Consider the following 25937-nt stretch of genomic DNA (forward strand, 5'->3'; position numbering starts at 1 on the left):
TCAAAGGTTTGTCCTTGGCCTCTAGGGAGTGTGCAAGCAACGTTTCTTTCTTTTCCTTTTTTGGGGGCACGGTGGCACAGTTGGTAGTGCTGTCGCCTCACAGCTAGAAGGTCATGGGTTCGATTCCCGCTCGGGACGCTGTGGGCACTGGCCGCGTGTTTCCTCCTCCGCGTCATCAGTGCCCATACCCGAGGCGGGGTTGGCGAAAGGGCCTTTCTGTGTGGAGTTTGCATGTTCTCCCCGTGTCCCCTAGGGTAGGTACCCTCACAAAAAACATGCAGTAATCCTGGTCTCTAAACTGCCTCCCCCTGGCCAGCCGGGGCGCCTGATGGAAGGGAAAGGAACTGGTTGGAATAACGTGTTCCTTCCACGCGCTACGTCCAACCAGGGAAACTCCCCCCTGTCAGGTGTAAAGGAGCAACTTGGACACTCAGGCATGAAGGAAACATGAGTTCAAGTCCGTTGCTCTCCCCATGTCCCCCATATATGGGGACTAGGTTGACGGAGGGTGTGTAGAGCCCAAGGTTCACATTAGATAATTGACACACAGGTGAAAATGGGTTACAAAATTAACAAAATAAATAAATATGTGTTTTACAAAAGTCGGCCTCCTGGTGGCGCTATAAAGGCAGATGCAGAAAATGCAGGTCAAAGGTTTGTCCTTGGCCTTTAGGGAGTGTGCATGCAACGTTTCACGCAGATTGGTGCAGTTTTAGGTAAAACATGTGAAAAGCTGCCTCATGGTGGCGCTATAACAGGCCGTTCTGGAAAATGTGGGGCAGAGGTTCATCGTTGGCATCCAGGGAGTGTGTGTGCAAAGTTTGGCATCGACCGGGTTAACGGTGCCGGAGATTAGCTGGTAACAGACGGACGGAAGGAAGGAAGGACGGACGGACACACACACGGACGGAGTGCAAAACATACTCTCTCCCCATGCCTTCGGCCTGGTGGAGACAATAAATAGAAGAATATTTAATTGATAGGCATTTTAGGCCTACTTTTAAACATTGATATAACCTGTGGCTATATATATCTATAGTCATTATGGGCATAAACAAAAGGTTGAAAGGTAAATTTAGATCTTATATTGATAACCGGAAGCCTGGTGAAGCGAGGTTATGATAACCAGGCATGTTCAAATCATGTAGCCTACTCAACTGTACGACTTTACATGACTCCAGACCATTTCCAACTTTAATTTAATTTAATTTAATTTAATTTCATTTCATTTCATTTTATTTCATTTCATTTCATTTCATTTCATTTCATTTCATTTCATTTCATTTTATTTTATTTTATTTTATTTTATTTTATTTTATTTTATTTTATTTTATTTTATTTTATTTTATTTTATTTCATTTTATTTTATTTTATTTTATTTTATTTTATTTTATTTTATTTTATTTAGGGGGATTTCTAAAAGTGGGCATTATGGGCTATGGGCACTCTACCCATAATGTTTAGGTTCCCTGCATTATGGGCTATGGGCACTCTACCCATAATGTTTAGGTTCCCTGCATTATGGGCTATGGGCACTCTACCCATAATGTTTAGGTTCCCTGCATTATGGGCTATGGGCACTCTACCCATAATGTTTAGGTTCCCTGTGCCCAATCTCTAGCCCAGTGGTTCCCAAACCTTTGAAATGAAATGAAATGAAATCTATATTTACCCAGGGTATCTGGGCTAAGCTCAAGAACTTGTTTCCAGCCAGGCCCTGCTCATAGAACACATTTCATCGTAGTGGTTCAATGCCTTGTTCAAGGGCACTTCAGCGGTGGTAATGTTAACGTGTCGGACGGCTGATTCGAACTAGGAACCTTCCGGTATCAAGACCGCGCCGCTATCCGTTCGGCCACCGCTGCCACATGCTTTTCATATCAAGGACCAGGACCCCCAAAATGATACTCATTAGCCTGCGGAGCGGACCCCCCATTGGAAAATATATGCCAAGGACCCCCAAACGAGAAGATTTTTACGGCTCTAGGGCCCACGGTTTGACCTGAATTAGGCTACGGCCCCCTATTTAATGGCATTTCTATCTCTTAATTTAACTCTGAGAGTGTACAACTACAAACACTGACAGACAACTCTCTGAGTTACAGACCCATACGGGTCCATTTGTTTCCTATCATTTAGCTGGGGACCCCCTGGAACTCCCTCAAGGACCTCTAGGGGTCCCCGGACCCCACTTTGGTAACCACTGCTCTAGCCCATGCACTCTTCTGCTGCGTCCGTCCCTGGTCCGTCCAGTGCTGTGAGGCAGCAAAGTAACGGGCTCTAGGACCATGAAATGCAGCCAGCCCAGCAGGTTGCATGGTAGAGACAGGCCCAGGAATAAATATTATTATCACGACCTGCGTTTCATTGCAGGAATAAACATCTGTTTATTATGATCTATAGGCCTTATAATCTACACCATGCATGCAGAAGTAGCCTGCTACCTGGATGACAACATCTAAACGAAAACTGTTTAATCAGAGAGATCGATAAAGCCTCCCAAACCCGTAAAGGGATTTTCTGATTTCATCTGGAGATGGAGCACATCCGCATCCCGAAGGTAACACACCGCAGTGATTACATTTTACTTTATTACTATACATTGCGATTTTATGACTATATATTGTTGTTTTTTTAAAATGCTAAATACTTTATTTGTATAATTATAATCCATTGTGATTGTTTGTTAATCTGGGCGTGTAGCCAGCGGCCACGTAGGCATTCTAGTTCCTCATTCTGAACGATTTGTATGTATGTGTTAAGAATGATTTTTGCCTTTTATACTCCGAAAATAGCCGATTTACACAAGCGACGCGTTGTTGTGAGCTTGTAAATGGGCTATTTTCGGCAAGCGACACCCTTTGTACGAGCGGCCCGAATGAAGGACCCTTTCGGGTCTGTAACCATGGTAACTGTGTGGGGACTGTAGCTATGGGGACTGTAACTCTGTAGGCCTATACAAAATGGAACCAAATTTATCCTTACGGTTCCAAAAGGGCAGGGGCCCTGGGGGGGGGGGGGGTTCTGTACGTGGCCTGATGCGTATCAAACTTGGGAGTCCATGAAATGAAAATGGTTGAGAATAACTGAATTATCTCTGTCTGTCTGTCTGTGTCTGTCTGTCGCAGGTGGAGAATGTCAAACTGGTGGACCGGGTGTCTCCCAGGAAGTCCAGTGTTGGGACTTTGTACCTGACAGCCACGCACAGCATCTACGTAGAGAACCACAGCTCTTCTGAGAGCCGCAACGAAACCTGGGTACGAAAATACACACACACACACACACACACACACACACACACACACACACACACACACACACACACACACACACACAACATTGCCATTGGTTGGGCTCCAAGCCTAACCCCCAAACAAACCCAATCCCCCTAGGCCCTACCTTAAACTAAGTGGAAAAACACGCTTTATAAAGTTTCTCTTGGCAAGCATACAGAGTTGAAGGTCAGTTGGGTTCAGTTTATGTTGGTTCTCTCTTTGTGTCAGGTGCTTCACAGCTTGGTGTCTAGTGTGGAGAAGCAGCCAATCACAGCGTCAGGATGTCCGCTCGTCATCCACTGCAAGAACTTCCAGCTCATCCATTTTGTCATCCCCCAAGAGAGAGACTGTCACGACATCGAAGCTTCACTACAGCGACTGTCCCAGCCAGGTGACTCCTTGTCCTGTTCATGACAGATCCTCAGTCAGTCAGTCAGTCAGTCAATTATTCTTTGTGTGAGCACTCAACATTGCAGTTAAAAGAAGAGTTCAAAGAGGAAGATACAATACAAGTAAAAACGTTTATAAAATCACAGTGTCATTTGCATTTTTTTAAATTACTTTTATACAGGTCAAATCCTGTTGAGATACAAGATCTTTTTCGAGGGCACCCTGCCTATAGGATAGCAGCAGTACACAAGGTTCAACAATAGATTCTGTAGGAACATAAAACAAAAAGCAAAAAACAGAACAGTTCAAGGTTCTTCTTTATTGTCCTATATTGTGTACAGCTAGTCAGCTATGTAAGAGTAAAACAGATTTGTGTTGATATTATACTGTACACATGTTTTGGTATAAGTTTTTTCTTTTCACTAAACCTTTACAAGAACCAAAAGCATCTACAGGTATCTATCAGTCTGTTAACATTTTAATAAGCAGCATTGTGTATTTCTTGCAGAGAGCTACGAGGAGCTGTATTGCTTTTCCTACAACCCTAATGCTGAGCAGGAGGACAGGACACAGGGACAGTGGGATTTGGTGAACGTCAAGGCTGATTACAGCAGGATGGGACTGCCAAACTCTCTGTGGAAGCTCTCTGCTGTCAACCGAGAGTACAAAGTCAGTACCACCTGCAACTCACAGAGGCTGGGTTGATTAAAGCCTTTTTAGCTCAAGAGTCAAGACCCAAAAGAGAAGTTTCCCTGGGACCCAAACTAGTGAAAATAGCAGATCTACAAGCTCACCATGTGTCGCTTCACGCTGAGAGCTTGTGGATCTGGCATTTTCACTACTTCTTAAATGTTTTCAATTATTTATGGGAATTATTAGATTTTCAATACTTTTGAAAATTGTTGGAATTGTCTTTAATTGAGGGAAAGTTGCAAATTTGCTGAAATTTCGTTTTTTTTTTACTCTTTTGGTAAATGGTAAATGGTGCATTTATATAGCGCCTTTATCCAAGGTGCTTTACATTCACACATTCATACACACATTCATACACTGGTTGCGGCGGAAGCCATGCAAGGTACCAACCAGTAGCCTGGTTAATAAACCAGACCGAATCAGCCGTTGGCAAAAAAAAGTTGCCTACCAGCGGATTTCGGTCTGGCGAGGCTCAGTAGCACGCCTCTTTCCTACAATCGAGAACAGGTCGGACCAATCGGGACACGGTATGCAATATGGGCGGGCTTTGGTACAGTGACGTTCAATGCTTGAGACTTTTGACTGACAGTAGCTCTGACCAATTGCGTCAAAGAGAAAATGTTCCCCGGGAAATGAAATCCAAGTGGAGCCAGCCCAGACTGATATACCGCGACAGTGTTGTGTGATATTAGTCTGGCTTATTAGCCAGGCTAACCAACCAGCACATCGGGAGCAATTTGGGGTTCAGTGTCTTGTCCAAGGACACTTCGACATGTAGACAGGAGGAGCCGGGATTCGAACCGCCGACCCATGGATCATTGGACGACCCGCTCTACCTCCTGAGCCACAGTCGCCCCAAACCTTTTAAAAAGGTTACAAATCCAAACACATCAGATAGCTGCATAATTGCAGACACAGATGTTGTAAATCAAAGTTTAAAATAAATGGCTGATATGTGTCGGGCAGAGCCAAAGGTCAAGTTCACTTACTATTAAGTATTGAGGGTTTAAGTGGTTAAAGGTCTGTCAAACAAGTATGAAGCCATCTATGAAATCTATTTAGTCAATTCTACACAATTTACAATTTAGGCATTTAGCAGACGCTCTTAATCCAGAGCGACTGGAGAACAAAAGTATGGGAATACATCACATATATAAAATGCATTTATCAAGAAACATGCGTAAGCTAAGAACGTAACTAGAACATATCTATATAATGACGCTATACATATTAACTATACATATATACTATACTATGCTATACATATGTTCTATGATGTGCTATGACTACATACAATGCAATTATTGTGCTGTCTACATGACATGCTATAAGTCTGTTTCAAATGCTATCTAAGTCTAAAAAGTGCTATCTAAGGGGGTAGGATAAGTGCTATGGGCCATGATGGAGTCTGAAAAGGTGGGTCTTCAGACTACGGCGGAAGATTGGGAGTGATGCTGCAGTTCTGATTGCAACGGGGAGTGCATTCCACAGTTTTGGGGCCAGAAGGGAGAAGAGTTTGGGACGTGTGGAGCGTTGTCCCGGCGTTTTTAGTGAGGGTACTTCCAGCTTTCCTGCGTTGGCTGATCTGAGTGCGCGAGAGGGTTTGTAGGGTTCAATCATGGTTGCAAGATATGGGGGAGCCATACCTTTGGTTGCTTCGAATGCCAGCATCAGAGTTTTGTATTCTGTGCGGGCAGCAACTGGGAGCCAGTGCAGGGAGCGGAGCAGGGGGGAGACATGTGAGAATTTTGGCTGGTTGAAGACCAGACGAGCTGCGGCATTTTGGATCAGTTGGAGAGGCTTAAGTGCACATGCCGGTAGGCCAGTAAGGAGCGAATTACAATAGTCAAGTTTTGACAAGACTGTTGTCTGGATTAGGAGCTGGGCTGATTCCTGGGTGAGGAACGGTCTAATTCGTCGTATGTTATAGAGTGTGAACCTACAGGATCGAGTGACAGCTGTGATGTGAGTTTTAAACGAGAGCTGACTGTCCAGGACAACACCAAGGTTCCTGGCTGTTGGGACAGACGTTACCAGGGCGTTGTCTACGGAAATAGTTAGTTCCCGCATAGGGCAGGACTTAGCTGGGAAGAAGAGAAGCTCAGTCTTGTCTGGGTTCAGCTTGAGGTGGTTGGAGGACATCCACTGTGAGATGTCAGCCAGGCATGCAGTGACGCGCTCTTCCACCTGAGTGGCAGAGGGGGGGAAGGATAGAAACAGTTGTGTGTCATCGGCATAGCAGTGATAGGATATATTGTGAGCAGAGATGATACACAATTTATGTACAATATGTAGTGGGGTATGTAAGGGGTTCTTGGTCTGAAAAACGTTGAAGACCCCTGCTCCAAATTAATGTGTTTTTTTCCATCTGTGGTGTGTTGTTTTCCCAGGTGAGCGACACGTACCCAGCTGAGGTGTACGTGCCCAAATCAGCCACACCCCCGGTCATCGTGGGGAGTTCTAAGTTTCGAAGCAGAGGCCGCTTCCCTGCGCTGGCGTACTACTGCAAGGAGAATCACGTTAGTTCACAGTTTCTCATCATCATTATCCCTCTGCCATATAGAGAACTCTAAAACCAGTGGTGGAACGTAAGATAACAATGTCACATGCAGTACAAATGCATCGTATTACAACAATTTGTATAGCCCTTTTAAAAAAAAAAACATGCATGCACCACATTGCTAATACATTTGCAGTTCAATAAATTGTATTGTTGTGTTCAAATTGCAGTGTAGCCAAATGTAACCAGGTTTGAAGAGGTACTTTGAAAATAAATACACTTTCTTTCACATTGAGAATGACAACACAAGGAACGAGCAGTTAAGAATCTTTACTAATCCTTCTGAGGAAAGGCATATCTGCCTATATTCATTAGAATGGTCTGGTTACTCTGGTACTATGCACACTACATTTCTGTACAGTACGTGGTCAGTAGTTATACTAGTGTTGGTCTGACTTGGCACAGAATTCCTTCCCAAGGACCCCAAGGCCGAAAGTTGCTCTCAGACAAACACATGTGTTCTTTTCAGATTTAGTTATGTTTTTTTTCTCTTTAATTTGCCCAGGGGAGGTTCGCTGAGAATGGATTATCTTTTTTCAGGAACACCCTGCTTTAAGTTCACACTCACACAGACACACATACACACATCCAGTGGTGTCATGGTGTTTTTTTTACTGGTACCACGGCGCTATAATGACGTCACGTGCACGCGCCCACACACGTGCACGCTCGTGCACACTCGTGCATGTGTGCATCGCGGCATGCACACAGAAGAGCTGATATAGCCTAAGCCTATTGTTAAATAGTGTATGAGAGTTTTAGACACAAACAAAAGTAGGCTTAAAATAGTCAGACAAACATCTTTACTGCACATTAGCGAAACTAAAAAGTTTGCTTTGGAGTTTGGACGAATTAATCTGTTCTTGCGCTCAGGTATAAACAGTTAAAGCTGTTGTTATGCAAAGTAGTAGCCATTTTATTCGGCATGGTACTTGACACAGCGTGAAAATGGGGAGGGGGGGTGCCAGTAAACCTAGACCACTGGGTACTTGGAAAGTCTGGTGACGCAAGGTTGATTAGGTGCGTCTTCTCTTGAATCTAGGGGGACGCGTTCTAGGATGCACGCACATGCACCGTTCCGTTCCGTCCCTGCGTGTGCACGTAAAAATTACTGGTACCACGGCGTGGTACTGCGTTCTACAAGCATGACACCACTGCACACATCAAAGTATCTGCCTAGTACAACCACCGTCTTATACTGTTGGCTACTGAGCAGCTCCACTGGAGCAGTTGGGGGTTCAGTCCCTTGAAACTCTTTAAAGCCATTTCTTTTTTTTAATCAGTTTGATTCTTTGCGTAGTTACTGCACTTTGGTTTTGTAGTGTCCTAAACATATATTTATTTATTTATTTATGTGCGATTCCATCATGTGACACACATCATGTTTTATGCGTGTGAGGTCATCTTCCCAGGGCTGAGGGTCATGGGGTCACCGTCACTATGTGCAAATGAGCACAGATCTATTTTTATAAGCCAAAAGGGGGGATCACATAAAGGTCACGTCATCCCCGGTCATCATGTCTGCTGAAAGGAACGATTAAAATGTTGATCAACTTTGATCAACTTTGGCACCAATGATCCCAGACTTGCATATGAATACTTTTTGTATTATTTCAGTGTAAACGACTCTTATCCAGAGCATACGAGTGCAGTCAGAGAAGTGTATTGCCTCAAGAAAGGCTACCAGCTAAACAATGAACCTAGCATCTGTCTACTCTAAAACGATATGCTATCTAATTAACAATCTGTACATTGAAACTATAAGATACCAGCTAAACAATGAACATATATCATGCTTCACCAATAACTTTCTTAATGTTTGTGGTCAAGAAAAACAAAACTGATAAACAAAAGGGAGTGAGGTGGAGTCTGAAGAAATGGTTGAGTCTGCAGTTTGGACTGTAATGTAATGTTCCACATTTTGTGAGCCATGAGGCTTCCAATTTATGAATGCCAATATTTTACTAATGTCAAGTAGATTTACTAAGGTCCAAAGTACATGAAATAGGATCACATAACTTAAAATGGAAGTTTCATTTGACCTGTCCATTTGCCAAGAAATCCTTGAGAACCACTGCAATAAAAGACCCCGCAAAACAATACAAACAACACCCTAAGGAATACAGCAATTAACACTTAGATAGACCTGTTGATCCTGTGGGGAAAATTCATTGATTCTTTCATAAATTCTCTCATTGTCATGTAGTACCACAGTTACGAACCAGGATGACAGTTGCTAATTTGCATTTAACCTCAAATTCAGTTATCTTACTGTATGCATAATTTCTCCACCTCTCAATTCAATTCATAGAGACACTCGTGTTAGAGACACATTTTCCCGTCTGCAATCATACGTTCGTTACCCACTTTCAACCTGGCTTTCCTATTTTGTGCATGTCATTATCACGTCTCTGTCAGGTGGAAATCTCATATGTCCAAATCTCTTACTTTTGAGAATTCAAATTCCAAAATAGCAAAAGCTGCAGATCTGCATCTTCTACTTTTGAGGCTGTTGTGCTGTAGGATGATCATGTAGGCCAGGACATTCATTTAAAGGGACACTTCACCCTTTTTGCAAAAAAATGTTAATTATTTCCTGGGGTTTTTATGTGTGTAATATGTGGTTTTAGATAGTTTAGATTTTAGCAGTGTCCATGATGTCATAGACACTGGGCTCACTTACTTACTAATTAGAATTTGGAGATAGGCGGAGGTTTCTGCCCGACAGCAACGATAAAGAATGTCAGTCCCTACCGTATAGATTTTTGTTCTTAAACTACTCCCCCACTCCCTTCCATCCCCAGGCCGCCATCTGCCGCAGCAGCCAGCCTCTGTCGGGTTTCAGCGCTCGCTGCCTGGAGGACGAGCAGCTGCTGGAGGCCATAGTGAGTTCCAACCCCCGCAGCCAGTTCATGTATGTGGTGGACACCAGACCCAAGGTGAGACCCCAACCCATGGCCTTTAGAAAAACACCAGGCCCAAGGTGAGACCCCAACCCATGGCCTTTAGAAAAACACCAGGCCCAAGGTGAGACCCCAACCCATGGCCTTTATGAAAACACACACACACACACACACACACACACACACACACACACACACACACACACACACACACACACACACACACACACACACACACACACACACACACACACACACACACACACACACACACACACACACACGTTACTGTACCATAAAGCTGTATGTTCAGGTGCGTTATATTTACCGGCAGACAGCTGGGCTCGCTCCTCCGCTCGCAACAAGAACCTTCAAAAACATCCTGCTTTCATGCTAGTGGAAACGGGGTCGATATTATGTAAAGATAATGTAGTTAAAACGAAAGGATGCTTTGGTACAGAAACAAACGTAAACCAAGCTGACTATATAATATCACAAATCTCAGTATATCATTAACACATACTTACTTACTAAATAAATATAGAAATGTTGATTTTAGGAAGAAACTGCATCTGTGAACAAAGGGAGCAAAAAAAAGCTGTACCAGGTTTTTTGATGTTGGCAGCATCTGTTTTTTATGCGTTTGTTTTTGTGCTAAAAGAGTGATGTATCACTGATATTAGTGATGTATAAATCATATCATATCATAATGTAACCTATACTGTCTTTCTAGCTCAATGCCATGGCGAACCGAGCCGCAGGAAAGGGCTATGAGAACGAAGACAATTATTCCAACATCAAGTTTCAGTTCATTGGAATCGAGAACATTCATGTGATGAGGAACAGTCAACAGAAGATGCTAGAAGGTAATGAACAATTCAGAATCATCCCACACTCACGTTATCATGTAGACATTTCTATGTGCTGTTTAAGTGTCTTGGAATCAGAAGGTTCCCTGTTCGAATCGTGTTCGATCCTCGGCTCCTAAGTGTCCTTGAGCAAGACACTTAACCACTATCTGCTGCCAATAAGCGAGCTTGTGCCTTACATCACAGGGTTGCCTCCTTAGCATCAGCTCAGCGGGCTTGTGTCCCACTCTCCAAAATCAGGACCGAAAAATTTGGCATCACTCTATAAATCATCTTTTCTGTAAAGATAATCAAATCTTTGCAATTATGAAGAATAATTCATTATCGATGTTAAAAGATTCTGGATGTTGGTGGGGGGATCTACCGAGATGCATTTGTGCAACACCGTTGGATGTCAAAGTGGTGAATCCAACTAATCGATTTAGTTGATTATAAAAAAATCGCACCTGTGTGAAGTGAGGAGGTTTGTTTAGGACAAAGTTTGTGGACACACACCAAAAGCTGGATATAGGAGGGGCTAGCGCCCCTCAAAAATCTGCTAGAATCTTTCCATGTCGATTCTTTGATATATACAAAACAAGACAAATTGTCAAAGGAATACTTGATTATTCGTCAAAGTAATTGATAGAATATTCGCATAGAATATAATAGATACAGTACTTTTAGCCCTAATGCCCACTGCTTATTGACACTGCACCCCTGTGGTGTTCATATGAGCCAACACAGTGCTGCATGCCCCTGGACCAGGGGTCTCCCACAGGAGACTTTCTGAGTAACATGCAGGAGGGATGCGTTCTCTAGGATTACTTTGAATCCATCTGGACCTCATTTAGGAATTATTTTGGTTTCCTGGAGTTGGCCGATCCAGGACCTCGTCCCCCCAAAGAGGGACGGAGGGCGTGAGAATGGTGATGGGATGTGGAGAGAATGAAGAGCTGGACTTGCGATAACTCCCTGCCCCCTTGGCAGCGTGAGCTGTTGGGCGGAAACCTCCGTATTTCAACCTTTTACGTCAGTGTCACACAAATTTATAATATATCGGTTAATATTTAACCAATGAAAAAAAAAACCTTGTGACTAATACTAACTACATTGGATCACAAGTTCAAGGAGTCCTTGAACTTGTGATCCTATGTGTCACTGCCTTCATTAACGACTCAGTTGGTTTCTGTTACTGGTAGCTTTATCAATGCAAACAGCATCAACAGGCCACAATGTAAAACTGGTGAAGACACAAAAAATAACAATCAGAACAAAAATACTTAAGCAAACCAAAATCATAAACTTAAATAAACAAATAAACTTCAACAACTCAATTTACCTCATTGGCTGCATTCGGCAACAAAGGGAATGAATGGGGAGAGAACCCAACGAAAAACAGCCATGAACACACTGAAAACAAAATAAATCCATCAATCAAACTTGAACAAAATATAACACACAACTTGTATTGATACATAATTTCACCTTAAACAAACCACACCACGCTGCTCACAAACAAACTGCTGTGCAGTATTGCATGGAAGCACGTAATACCATTGCGTAGCACTTACTGGCATAACGCCATCATATGGGAAACTGCCGGAAACAGTCGTAGTGCACATCCAGAAAACAAACCTTTACCAAAATAAAATGACTGAACATGGAAAAAAAAAAAAAAAGACAATTGCGGCAGGCAAACGATGTAAAGGACCCCAAAATTGATATGTATTATTATTGTAGGTGGGGACAGAGAAACCTCTGATCTGAATAATTATTCTGATACGTTCTCTCATTGGATTACCTTCTAGCTGGTGACATTATAGTGAAACATTATCTCTTTCAACCTGGATTCCTGCTTTGGGTTGAGGTGGTTGAACTGTTCCTCATTTAGCTGGGGACCCCCTGAAGGACCTCTGGGGGTCCCCATTTTGAGAACCACTGCTTTAAAACCCCAGAGACCACCCGATCTCTCTCTCTCTCTCTCTCTCTCTCTCTCTCTCTCTCTCAGCAGGATTAGCTCAAGCTCACTCATCAGATCAGCCGATCTACAGTACAAGCTCACTGTGAGCTTGCAATCTTTGGCCAAGATAATTTAGTGTAGCGCGGAAACGGGGCTCTATACAAGACCCCCTGTCTTGTATAGAGCTCAGGGGCACTCCAGTCAGCTAAGTATACAGGGTTTAAGTGGTTAAAAGAACAATTTTGTTTTAAAACCAAAGGTTGAATGAACTCGCTCACCTGCTGTCACATGGCTCACTTATTGACTCATCTGACACAGTGCAACCCCAGTGTTAGTTTAACTCTGAAGTGTGTAGAAAGCAGCAGTTCTCAAACCTTTTCATGGAAGGACCCCCACATTTATATATATTTGGCCGCAGACCCCCATTTGAGAAGTCTCTTCTGGGACCGACCCCCAGAAGAGACCATTTTGTGTTTGTGAAAATTATCAAAATTATTTAAAAATGTTCAAACATGTGTCTTCTAAACGCATGTTGCTATATCACTAGTTCTCAAACGTTTTCATGTCAAAGACCCCCCCCAAATTATATGTATTTAGTCACGGACCCCCTTCTGAAACTATTTTGTTCCAGGAACCCCCAGAAGCAAAGATTTTAGTTAAAAAATAAATATAAAACGATTTGCACAAATGTTCACGGTTTTTCAAAAAATAGCAGATCTATGAGCTTGTATATCTGCTACTTTTGAATAGCCAACCAATGTGCCATATTCAGCCTAGGGCCTGCAATATATTGCTAAAATCTAAAATGACACGGATGCTTTCCTGGTTTTAATGGGTTACATGTATGTTGGAAAAGATAATTTATTATTTCATATTTTATTATGAACCATTTTTAGCTGCCTTTGACGGAGTATTCCGTCAATTAAAATCCAACTGATGTCTGCTTTTGAAGGAATTCTCGGTCAATTAATGTACTTTATCAATATGAAAATCAACTTTTAACACTGACCCGGTTGCTAGGCAAAGCCTTTGTCACCCCCAGCACCAGGAGATGTGCAGTATTATCATTAACACGTACTTACTTACTAAATAAATATAGAAATGTTGATTTTTCCATTTGCATTAGGAAGAAACTGCATCTGTGAACAAAGGGAGAAAAAAAAGCTGTACCAGGTTTTTTGATGTTGGCAGCATCTGTTTTTGTGCTAAAAGAGTGATGTATCACTGATATTAGTGATGTATTAATCATATCATAATGTAACCTATACTGTCTTTCTTTTCTGTGAGATTATAGATCTGTTATTTTTGGTATTTTAGAAAGTTTTTGAAATTAATACATACCTATGTATTTGCATACCTATTGGCATATGACATGCCCAAAATGACCACGGTCCCCCAGCCACGGACCACCAAATTTCTTTACTGAAAATATCCGGTCAACAACCTTTTGCATATCGGATCTTTTAACTAAATTTAACATAATGCTCACCCCAGAATAGGGATTCTAAGGTTTGTGTTGTTAAATATTCCAATATTAACATCAAGTTAGCAGTATATTAAATCTAATGCTGATTTTGTTGTCTTAAACGAGGTATAACTGTGAGCTACATTTCTTTTGTTCTCTATTGCACACATTCCTGCACTTAAACCCCTTTGACCGGAGTGCCCCAGGGCTGTACAATAGGGTCCCCCCCTCTCGTTTTCACTCTATGCTAAATATCTTCGCCGCAAACTTTAAACCTTGGGGGTCCTTTGGGCAATTCCAGGATCCCCCCTGCAAAATGCGTTATAGGCCTTGTAGATGTATATGACACTGTTGGTTTTTCAGTTGGGTTTGAATTCTGGCATTTCTGGAACAGTTTTGAAAAATCTTGAAATTGTTTGAAAAATGTAGATTTTTTTTAAAACACAAATCGTCTGGGGGTCCCTGGCACAAAACCTTTTCAGATGGGGGTCCGTGGCAATTAATGTGGGGGTCATTGGCATGAAAACATTTGAGAACCACTGCGCTAGGGTTCAAGTGGTATGGAATGTGGCGTTTTAATAAAACGTTGTTTCCTGCTGGTTGAAACAGACAGCTGTGTTGTGGTTTGTGTGTGTGTTCGTGCATGTGCTTGTATTTCCATACTTGTGACGGCAAAATGTCCCCACAAGTATAGTAGAATATGGGATTTCCACCCGACAGAGACGATATGATACTAACGTTTTAAATATCATGCGTGTATTGTACCTGCTTTCACATTTTCACATGCGTACGCTATCTGTATACAGTACGTGTTCTATTTAATCTGTTTTCCTTTGCTCTCCTTCTACCACTATGCTCTCTCTTCTCATGGGAGCGATGAACAACTGAATTTAACCCAGGGGTCATCAATATGTCCGTACACATGTGTCCGTGGCAAGACTTGTACTCACACATTTTAGATTTTACGCATGATAATGTTCTTATTTGATCATAAGACCCAATTAGCCATACTGAATGTCAAGTCTCCAGGTTTTCTTCAGTACTATGACACTACAGTATATGTATGGTATCATAATGGTGGATAATATACAGGTTTTGTAGCTGTAACAATTGTACAAATATTAGACATTAATGTCCGATCATGTTCTAATCATATATAGCTAGGCTACGTTGCATTACTTTACAGATTTTGGACCATGAAATAAATAGCCAATTTTACATTGAGGTGCCCACTTTTCCTGTTACCCTCACATGTATAGTAATACAAATGTCTGTGTTTGATTGATTGACTACTTTATTAGTCAGAAATGTAAACAGCACAAGGTACAGTCAGACATTAGGCTAATAGGATAACACAAAATAGTCCTGGTTGGGGACTTGTTTCCATTGGTCCTACTCCTATGTATTCAATTCATCAACATAGCATAAAAATAACACAATAATACACACCATCAACTTATACAAAACATATGCACAAAGGAGAAAAGGAGTTTTTTGTGGTCTCCTGATAGATGTTGTTTCAGGCCCGTTTTGAGATGTGTGTGTGTGTGTGTGTGTGTGTGTGTGTGTGTGTGTGTGTGTGTATGTATGTATGTTGCAGTGTGCGCGCTGCGGTCCCCCTCTATGTCAGACTTCCTGGAGGGTCTAGAGAGCTCTGGTTGGCTGCGGCACATCAAAGCCGTCCTGGACGCTGGCATCTTCATCGCTAAGGTAACGTCTGGCCCATAATCCTCCTGTCTGCCCAGGAAGGAACAATATTCATATCGGCGCTGTCGGGCAGAAACCTTGTATCGAGTGGTGTAAAGCAGTGGTTTTCAACCAGTAGTCCGGGGACCACCAGTGGCCCTTGCGGGGGTTACAGGTGGTCCCCAGCTAAATGATTAGTTTGTAACCAAATGGACCCTTATTAGTTCTTTAACTTTTGAGAGTGTAAAATGAAACCAAATGGACGGCTCCATTTGGTTTAATTTTACGCTCTCAACAGTTAAATCATTGTTAAACATCTGCATTACTTAATTGTATTTGCTACTTCTGTCCCTTTTTTCTTCAGTCATGCTAGTGTAAGGGGTAGGATCATTTCCTCCCCCCTTGGAGTACTTTTACTTCACTACATTTGAAAACTATAGTTACTAGTTACTTAGTAGATTTTGATTATTATTTCAAAACATACATAACATTACCCACTTCAACCCTCTTTCTGCCATTTGAAAATAGCCGATCTACAAGCGCACAATGCACTTCCCGGTTGTAAGTGGGAGTGGTTAAGTGTGTCTGTGGGTTTTATAAATATTGAACCAATGAAAAGTATTAATAAGAGCTTGTGACTACATTAGATCCATTGGAATGCAGGTTCTTTTTATCAATTTCCTGAAAAGTAGCATTTTTGGACATCAACGACAATCTGTTTGTGAATGTGTCTCACATCTTCACATGTCTAATTTATACACAGACGCGTTTCCAGGAATTACATGTTGGGCAGACAAGATGTGTTGTCGTCGTCCGCGCACAATCAGGAGCACTAAAGGTTTTCAAAGAGATATACCTGCCAGACGAGTAGACGAGTAGGCTACAAAGGCTGAAAGGCATGCATTCCAATGGGTGATTGAGGGGCGTGCTCTATGCGCAACGGCCAATCCGCTGTCCACTAATAGTTCTCAGGTCTGGTGTTTGTCCTCTCTTTTTTGAGTGGTGCAACCACTCCAAGGAACAGCAATGTCCGGGACTATGTGACTATGTTTAGAGTACCAGTAGGGGCAAAAGTGGCGCTGTTGTGCCAGAAACAGAGAGAGAGAGATAGTGTTGCACTGTTGCCTGCTAATTACACAGAGAGAGAGAGAGGCAGGGGGAGAGGGGAGTTGCACCACTCAGTTCACACGGGTGTGATTTTTTTTCTCAGTGTATGGATTTTGGCCAGGCAGAAATGGATTTGGACAGGCGGCCGCCTGTCCTCGCCTTATTGTGAATATGCCACTGTTTATTCATACAGTAATGTGTAGTTTGCCTCACAACCGTGTGTGTGTGTGTGTGTGTGTGTGTGTGTGTGTGTGTGTGTGTGTGTGTGTGTGTGTGTGTGTGTGTGTGTGTGTGTGTGTGTGTGTGTGTGTGTGTGTGTGTGTGTGTGTGTGTGTGTGTGTGTGTGTGTGTGTGTGTGTGTGTGTGTGTGTGTGTGTGTGTGTGTGTAGGCAGTTGCAGAGGAGGGGGTCAGTGTGTTGGTTCATTGTTCAGACGGATGGGATCGTACGGCTCAGGTGTGTTCAGTGGCCTGCGTGTTGCTGGACCCATTCTACCGGACCCTCAAAGGATTTATGGTATGTACCTGTAGGCTACACATCTGCTGTGTGTGTGTGTGTGTGTGTGTGTTGGAGGGGGTAGCTTGGAGGTGGAGTCAAAGCAGTGAAAGTCTCACCTGAATGCCAAATTGAGAAGTCTAATCTCACCAGTAGTGCGATTAGTTGGAATAAAAGATAGTTAAATAATACCAAACTAAACAATTATACCAAAGGAAATTAGTTATGATGACTCTGGCCAAGGGTAATCATTTTGGAGGAGCACAGGCGCTTTTGGTTTCCGCCATGGTTTCCGCCTGCCTGTTGACACAACGGTTAGTGCCCGGATCAGAAAACTGTAAAAGGAGTTGATCCCAGTCTAGTGCCAAGTGAAAAGATTAGACGTTTGCCCAGGACTCAAACTAGTGAAAATAGCAGATGTACAAGCACACAACGCGTTGCTTCTCGTCATTGCGAGCTTGTAGATCGGCTTTCACTACTTGTTAGTTATAAAAAATTAAATGTTTGAATTTCTTATATTTGTTTGATTGTTTGTTTTAATATGTATAACATTATTTTACTTTTTTATTTAAACAAAAATGTAAAAAGAACCACCGCTCATCCGCTGAAAAAACTTAAGTGAGATGCTGGAGCCACAAAGGGAACTTTTTTATTTAAAAAAAACATTTTAAATATATAACATTTTTTTAAATGTAGGAAAAGAACATTTTATTTTTACTTGAGTAAAAATGGGAAACTTTTGTTTGGGAAAAGGTGCCTTAGAGCACATTATTAGATACAAGAACGGAAGGTGCTCTAAATTAATTCCCACGTGAATTGTTATTACAGGATTGGAATAATGTGTATGAGGCAGAGGATGTGGATTCAGCCTATAGCTCCTTCTTGACTACATTCATACAATTATATGATAGATACTGTCCACTTCTACAATGCAGGAAGAGCTAAAAATGTCAAAATAAGCCCTAGGTGACAAGAGGACTGCAAAATGCCTGCAAAAAAAGTGTAATCTATAGAGAATTTATAAAACACAGAACCAGAGAAAAGGAAATTAAATGGAATTAAATTTGTAAATGGACGCTTACATACAGTATATAGCATATATCTGTAGCCATTCACAGGCTATGCTTTTGAAAAGGGAACTTGGGAAGGATACATGTTTCTTCAGTTCAGTTTTAATGTTCAACCCCACAGTCACATTGATGTTGACACATTCAGCTGCGTGGTGGTTGGTGTAGTTAAATGGCGCCTTTATCCAAAGTGCGTGAATTTGCATTATATCCATCCATTCACACACTCTTTAACACAACGACAGTGGATCCCCAAGCAACCACTCTACCTCCTGAGCCACTGCCAGTTCAGTGGGTACTTGTTGCTGTTGTTGCTTTGATCAGAAGGATTGTGTGTGTCTGGCTGGAGCACTGCCAGCCCAAGAGGCACCTGGCTGCTGGGAATAAAAGATGACAGAACAGCAAACGCTGCGTTCGGGAGACATCGTCTTCTCTAGGTTCACAGGAGGAATGGACCCATGCACGGCCGGGGTGAAGAGGTTCACCCAGAGATGTGTGTTCTGCATGGACTGTGGACTGTAGCCCACTCTCATGCTAGTCACATTCACGTTGTTTCCTATGAAACTTGAGTCTTCTTCACACAGAGTATTTTTTATTGTATTGTTTCTGCTCCTATAGGTTCTCATCGAGAGGGACTGGGTCACGTTTGGACACAAGTTCTCACACAGGTTAGAGTCTTTATTTTATTTATTTGTAATAGGGTCAGGCATTATATGGACATGATGTGTACTCCCCTGGTTTGCCACAGAGACTTAATCCCAATCCAAACGATGAGTGCCAAGCAGGGAGGCATTGGGGCGGCGGTGGCTCAGGGGTGTAGTGGCCAGATGGTAACCACAAGGTTGCCAGTTCGAACCCGGGCTCCCCCAGAGTTGGCGTCGAAGTGTCCTTGAGCAAGACGCTGAACCCCTAATTGCTCCCGATGTGCTGGTTGGTGCCTTGCATGGTTTCCTCTGTCACCGGTGTGTGAATGGGTGAATGTAATGCATGTAATGCACAATCTATGTGCCTTGGATAAAGGCACTATATAAATGTACCATTGGGTGCCATTTTTATAGTTTTTGTAACTTCATTTATTTAATTTAGGCATTTAGCAGAGCAAGGTAAACACATACATCAAATGCAGAGAGACAGTGTAGTGTCTCAATAAACTACAATCAGAGGTAAACAAACAAACGTAGCATCAGTCTAAATAATGTAATCACTAAATTGCAATTTGACCTTTTGGTCAGTAAAAGAAGAGAAAAAAACATCTCCTGATCTCAGGGTGGACAATGAACTGGCATTATATCGATATCATGAGATTAGATATTGCCTGGGATTTTGGATATGGTAATATGGCACAAGTGTTGTCTTTTCTTGGTTTTATATAAACGCATCCACACCCAAAATTGGGCAGGTGCTAAGCAAAAAAATATATCATGAAGACTAAAAGAGAATGCTTGTACACGGTGGGCTCCAGTTGTAGGCCCAATAAAAATAAATCACACTTGTGTGAAGTGAGTGGTCTCTTTCATCACAATGAGGACGTCTGATGATGTCAACAACATGATGTCCAATCATATGAGCATATTCCGTGCTCAAACGGACACACAAAGCTGTACATTGGAGCGGCTGCACCGCTCAAAAAATCCTACAACTGGAGCCCACAGGGTGCTAGCATTCTCTTTCAGTTTTCCTGGTTTTAATCAGTTGTGCCTTATTTTATACTTTAAAAAAAGGTACGGCCACCTAGACGGAGACCCTAAGGAGGTGTCTCCCGTCATGGATCAGTTTCTGGAGTGTGTGTGGCAGCTGATGGAGCAGTTCCCCTGTGCCTTTGAGTTCAACGAGAGGTTCCTCATCTCCATCCACCATCACCTCTACTCCTGCCAGTACGGAAACTTTGTCGGCAACAACCAGAGAGAGAGGATCCATCTGGGGTGAGAGATTTAAACCTGTGACCATTCCTGTGAACTGTGCCCATTTCATGTAGACAATGTGGAAAGTTCATGTCGTACAATAATTGATCAATTTTGAATCAATTTGCATATTTTAGTTCTCAAACATTTTCATTTCAAGGGTTCTGAAATGAATATGTATTTGGCTGCGGACCCCAATTTGAAAAGATTATGAGGCTAAGGGAGGGTAAGAGAAGAAAATAGCCAGAAAATAAAATAGGGTAGTCAATAGTGTTTAAACGGTTCCTCATTTTGCAGGACACCCCATGAAACCCCCCTCAAGGACCCCTAAGGGTCCCTGGGCCCCACTCTGAGAATCAGTGCTGTAGACTTCTGCACACTTGAAATAAAAATAAGCATATTTTTTATAATATCCATATATAATGTTTATACTGTAAACAGCGTCTTTACTTGTGAAGAACAGATACCTGTGTTGCCCCTCTTTCTTCTACTTGACGTTGCATGTAATATGTGTTGTTGAGCAGCGTGCGTGAGCAGAGCCACTCTGTGTGGTCCTTCCTGTGGTCCAAACGCCCAGAATACATCAGTCCACTGTACAGACCCGACCACAGCCAGACGCAAGGCGTGCTGAGGCCCGCCACTGCCCCCTACTGTTTTAAGTGAGTCCTCACAACCACCACATGTTAGTATTTTTTTTATCATTGCTGTCGGGTGGAAACCTTGTATGTCCATAACCGTCTCTTTTTAGGAGATGTAAAAACATAAGAACCTGTGTTCCAATGGATCCAATTTAGTTATTTTTTTTGTCACAAGCTCTTGTTAATGCCTTTCATTGGTTGAATATTTATAAAACCCACACAGACACACAGGCATCCCTATTTGGCGCATCATAGTAGAGCATTTTCAACATTTTTAAACATTAACATAGACTATCTATTTTGTGAGCTCGTAAATCATCTATTTTTGCTATACCTTGCTGCTGTCATACGATGAACAATCACCAAAAAGTGGAGAGGTTCCCAAGGAGGCAAAAATCCAATGCAAATATTGCTGCCTGAGGAAGAGTTTTCATACTCAAAAGTAGTAGGATTTGAGCCAATCGTTTGTTCATTTGCCTAAAGAAACCGTTTGGAGGCATTTAAACTGTTTGCATTATACAACAAACAATACGATCGGACATTCATTCATGAACTAATTCAATATAGAGATTTCTGCTTGACAGCGATAATATGAAATACGTATTTCTCTTCTCGCTGTGTGTGTGTGTGTGTGTGTGTGTGTGTGTGTGTGTGTGTGTGTGTGTGTGTGTGTGTGTGTGTGTGTGTGTGTGTGTGTGTGTGTGTGTGTGTGTGTGTGTGTGTGTGTGTGTGTGTGTGTGTGTGTGTGTGTGTGTGTGTGCGCGCGTGCGTGTGCGCGTGCCTGTGTGTGTGTGTGTGTGTGCGTGTGCGTGTGCGCGTGCGTGTGTGTGCGTGTGCATAGGTTTTGGAGAGGTCTGTACAACCGCTTCGACGCAGGGATGCACCCACGGCAGTCTGTGGAAGACTTTCTCATGGCGATACGAGAGGAGACACAGCAGCTGGAAGATCAGCTGGCCTCACATGAGCAGGTTCACTAACTCCACCACACTCTTATACAGTAGTATACTGCTTCTCAAACCTTTACATGTCAAGGATCCCCAGATATTTGGCAGGGACCTCCATATGGAAATATGTTGTGCCAAGAACTTCCCGGGCCCCATACAAGATTTGTGTTGTTAAAATCTATATATTTTTTGGGAGGGTAGTAGGTCTGCTATTTTCAATTAGCCAATATATATACGTTTTTAAAGTAGTTAGCCTGATTTGATATATTAACTAATTTAGCTGGGGACCCCATGACACCCTCAATCCCACTTTCAGATCCCACTTTCAGAAATACTGTCAACAAAACCAAATATCACCATAATTACATTTGATCAAATACCTCCATATCAACTGTATCTTGACTGCTGTGCTGCCTTTTGCAATGACGACATTGGGGGAATCTTTTTTAATCGATTAGTTTGATTAACTGTCGCAACCCTATGTTGGTTTCTACACTACGTTTTTTCAATTCTGTCAATTTCATCGACAGAACATCTCCAGGCTGGAGCAGGAGAAAGGCCCTCAGAGTGCTTCCAGACTGGGTTCCTCCGGGGTTCCTGCAGAGATGTCGTTGCTTCCTCCTGCTCCGTGTTCCAACGGTCTGCTGCTAGCCAACACCCCACAGGACTACACCACCACCACCACCAGCACCTGTCAGCAGGACGCGCCAGAGAGCCACGATCGGCTCATTTTCGCCCAGGACTCGAGCAGCAAAATGTCGGACGCCAGCCTCTCCAACGGCAGCGACCAGGAGTCCGGCATCGGACTGGAGTCCAGCACGGAACAGCTGGATTGCCGCTCGCCGCTCAGCGAGGACCCTGACGACTCAGACGAAAAGGATGCCTACTCGGCCGCCTGAGGGGAAGGGAAACCAAAGTAGTGTCAGGCGGAAACCTTGTATCTGCATATTTTCAGCTTATCGTCTGTCGGGTGAAAACCTCATATGTCCAAAACTGTTACTTTTCAGGATTCAAATTCAAAAATGGCAAAAGTAGCAGATCCACAAGCTAACAATTCGAGCTTGGACATCTGCTGCTTTTGATGCTTTTGTGTGACGCTGTAGTAAGTATGATCAAGTGGGGCGTTAATTTACGAAATAACACAAAAAGTTAGAATATGGGGATAAGAGGTTTCTGCCCGACATTTTTTTTGCTGTTAATTAATGCCATACTTTGTCGAGTGTGGTTAAAAAGTAGGGAAAATAGCCAATCTACATGCTTGCAGGATCAGCTATTTTTTTTAATTTATTTTTTCATGGTCATACAAGGTTTCCACCCAAGAGGTAGTGAGATTGCGGAGGGGAACCAAAGTGTGGAGGACCTTCGACAGAACTTTTTACAGAGCCTCCACAGAGCCACTGAGCAATGACTGAACCCTCTCTGCATACCTCTCTAAAATCCTCTGCGTTAATTTAACTCCAAAGAGAGTACAAATGGAACCAAATGAATCCGTAAAGGGTCCATTAACACAAACATTCAAAATAGAAGCTCTGGGGTGCCGGAAAGACATGGCCGCTTTTACTCTGAACCCCCCCCCCAGAGGAATATTTTGCTAGTTTACCTTGCTCTCGATTTCATTTATACGATAAATGATCCAAAAAGCGTTCATATTTTGAACGAAAGGCGGATGAGGAGCAGAAATGAAGCGCTAGTATATCCATCAGATCAAAACCACGGAGAGCGCCCTATATGAGCAGATACAAGGCATTCTTTCTGCCACGCTAACAGGCTAGTGAACGAGACGCTAATATGAAGGCAGAGCAAAGCGGAAAAAAATCTGAATATTCTTCTCTCGCCTGATAACATTGAGGATGCGCTAGGACACACGTCCTATGGATGCGTCGATTGGATTCCCTATGACGTGTGGACACGTCGGATGGACGGAAACGGTTAATGCTGGATGTGTGTGTGTGTACGCAGTTCAATCTTGTTTTCCTGTCTTGCTTAAAACCTTACAATATACAACAACCCATTTTAGATAATTAGATGGGAATTATTTTAAAGTTATGTGCTCCTGGGTTTTCAAAATGTCTCGAAACCTTCTGACAACTGATATTTTAGATCTGCTATTTTTTTATTCTTTTTTAAAGATATTTTTTGCCTTTATCGATAGATGTATAGTAGGTATACAGGAAACGGGGAGAGAGATGGGGGGGAAGACACACAGGCCCCTTTTCCACCGGTTGGTTCCCAATGGGAACCGGTTCAGTTCTTTTTGGTTCTTAGTCCTTGAGCCAGAGCCCCAAAATTGGAACGTTAATTATGAATTGAGTGGGCAAAACCATACCTATATTAGATTGTTATCACCATGAAACTTCCCCAATTGAGTACTTACACGAAGACAATGGTTTATTGTATTACAAATTTTACATTTTTAAATATGCAAATGAGGCATTATGTAGGAAAATATGCAAAATAATCTAAAGTATGAAAAAGCTACTACTGTGGAAAGGTTATCATGTATTAATTTACTAGTTTTCCCACCAATTTTGGAGCTCTGGCTCATGGACTAAGAACCAAAAAGAACTAACCCTATCCCATTGGGAACCAACCGGTGGAAAGGGGGTCACAGTAAAGTTTGTCGGGTACGGGACGCGAACCTGCGACACACTGTCATGCTGGATTCCTCGCCAAGGTGCCTGGATCGCTAAGCCGACCCACACCTAGATCTGCTATTCTGCTTTTGAATGGACAAAGAATATCATACAGTAGTTGGGCTTAATTGTTTAATGTGTGTTTTGTACGTTTTCAAATGATTGTAGTAGAGTAAGAAGTTCAATAATTTGCCTCGGAGATGTAGTGAAGTATATAAAGTAATTAAAACGCTTAGTCCAATACTTGATTCTGATTGGCTGGTTACCGCCACGTGACCGTTGTAAATTTCACCGATAACCCATACCTTCAATCACTTATATCATTCCCAGCTGATTCCGCATCTCTGTAGCTGTACTGGGGAAGGGGAGCGCTTGATTGCCTTACAAACCCATGCCGTGCGGGCGTCTAAGCACCGCCCGGCTCATATGACTGTGAATGTGTGGCTCCAGGCAGCCCCGTAAGGACATCAAGCGCTATTCTCCCGTCACATAGCATGATAGCCTACTTGCCGAGCAAAACAAGGAAGTGATGTGGCTCGCTCTGGTGGCGCAAAGCGTAGCTACTTTTGTGAATTAAATAGTTTTATTAGGTTAATATTGCTATATGTTTGTAACCGTTTTAGAAAAGCAATAAGCCACTCGAGGCCCCAGCTTACCGGGTATTTTACAATGGCTGGGAGGGTAGAAGACCCTCCGCTGCGCGTCGGGTCTGCTAATGTTTCCCAGCCATTGTAAAATACCCGGTAACCTGAGACCTCTCGTGGCTTATTGCTTTAATGAAACATGTTTGAGTGACACTTTTGAGTTACATGAGTAAATGTACTTTGTTACTTGTTCAAACTGTCACAGCATGCACCATGTGACCAGCCTGTTAAATATCGTCACTGTCGGGCTGAAACCTAATATCTCCATATACTAATCTTTTAATATTTTTTTGTTTGTTTGTTTTTTCCTCCAAAACAATTAATGCCCTATTTTGTGGTACAACAGTTTCACAAGTTCACAAAATACTGTACATCAGTGGTTCTCAAACATTTTGATTGATTGATTGATTGAAGTATTAACAGTTTGAGTTTGCAGAATTACAGTACATTTCAATCACAACTCAATACAAAAACTGTTAACTGTGAGTGGCCGACACCATAGCATTACACTTGTTTACAAGAGGGTCCACCGTTTTCAATTCATCATAACATTTAGAGACGTACAAATATACTCTTCTATATAGTCCAAAACAGGAAATCATCATAAAGGAGGTAAAAAGGGGGAACTAGTTTGTTTTGGGAAGTCTGGAGCCTTGTTTTAAGGGCCTTTCATGTCAAGGACCCTCATTTGAAAATAGGACAATCTGTAAGGTTAAACATGGTTGA

The 25937-nt window shown here is 42.5% G+C and overlaps 1 protein-coding gene across 1 annotated transcript; it reads left to right on the plus strand.

The window, feature by feature from the left end:
- Positions 1-2435: 2435 nt before the first annotated feature.
- mtmr7a (myotubularin related protein 7a) lies at positions 2436-25221 on the plus strand. The gene is made up of 14 exons (XM_079509268.1): positions 2436-2560; positions 3129-3257; positions 3504-3666; positions 4174-4334; positions 6749-6877; positions 9723-9857; positions 10555-10687; positions 15698-15807; positions 17280-17405; positions 19070-19119; positions 20173-20373; positions 20877-21011; positions 21832-21958; positions 22465-25221. Exons 1-14 carry the CDS (start codon positions 2537-2539, stop codon positions 22831-22833), a joined length of 1992 nt encoding a protein of 663 aa, XP_079365394.1. The 5' UTR covers positions 2436-2536; the 3' UTR covers positions 22834-25221.
- The last annotated feature ends 716 nt before the right edge of the window (positions 25222-25937 follow it).

Source organism: Electrona antarctica (assembly GCF_951216825.1).
Source record: "Electrona antarctica genome assembly, chromosome: 1".
Lineage (NCBI taxonomy): Eukaryota > Metazoa > Chordata > Actinopteri > Myctophiformes > Myctophidae > Electrona > Electrona antarctica.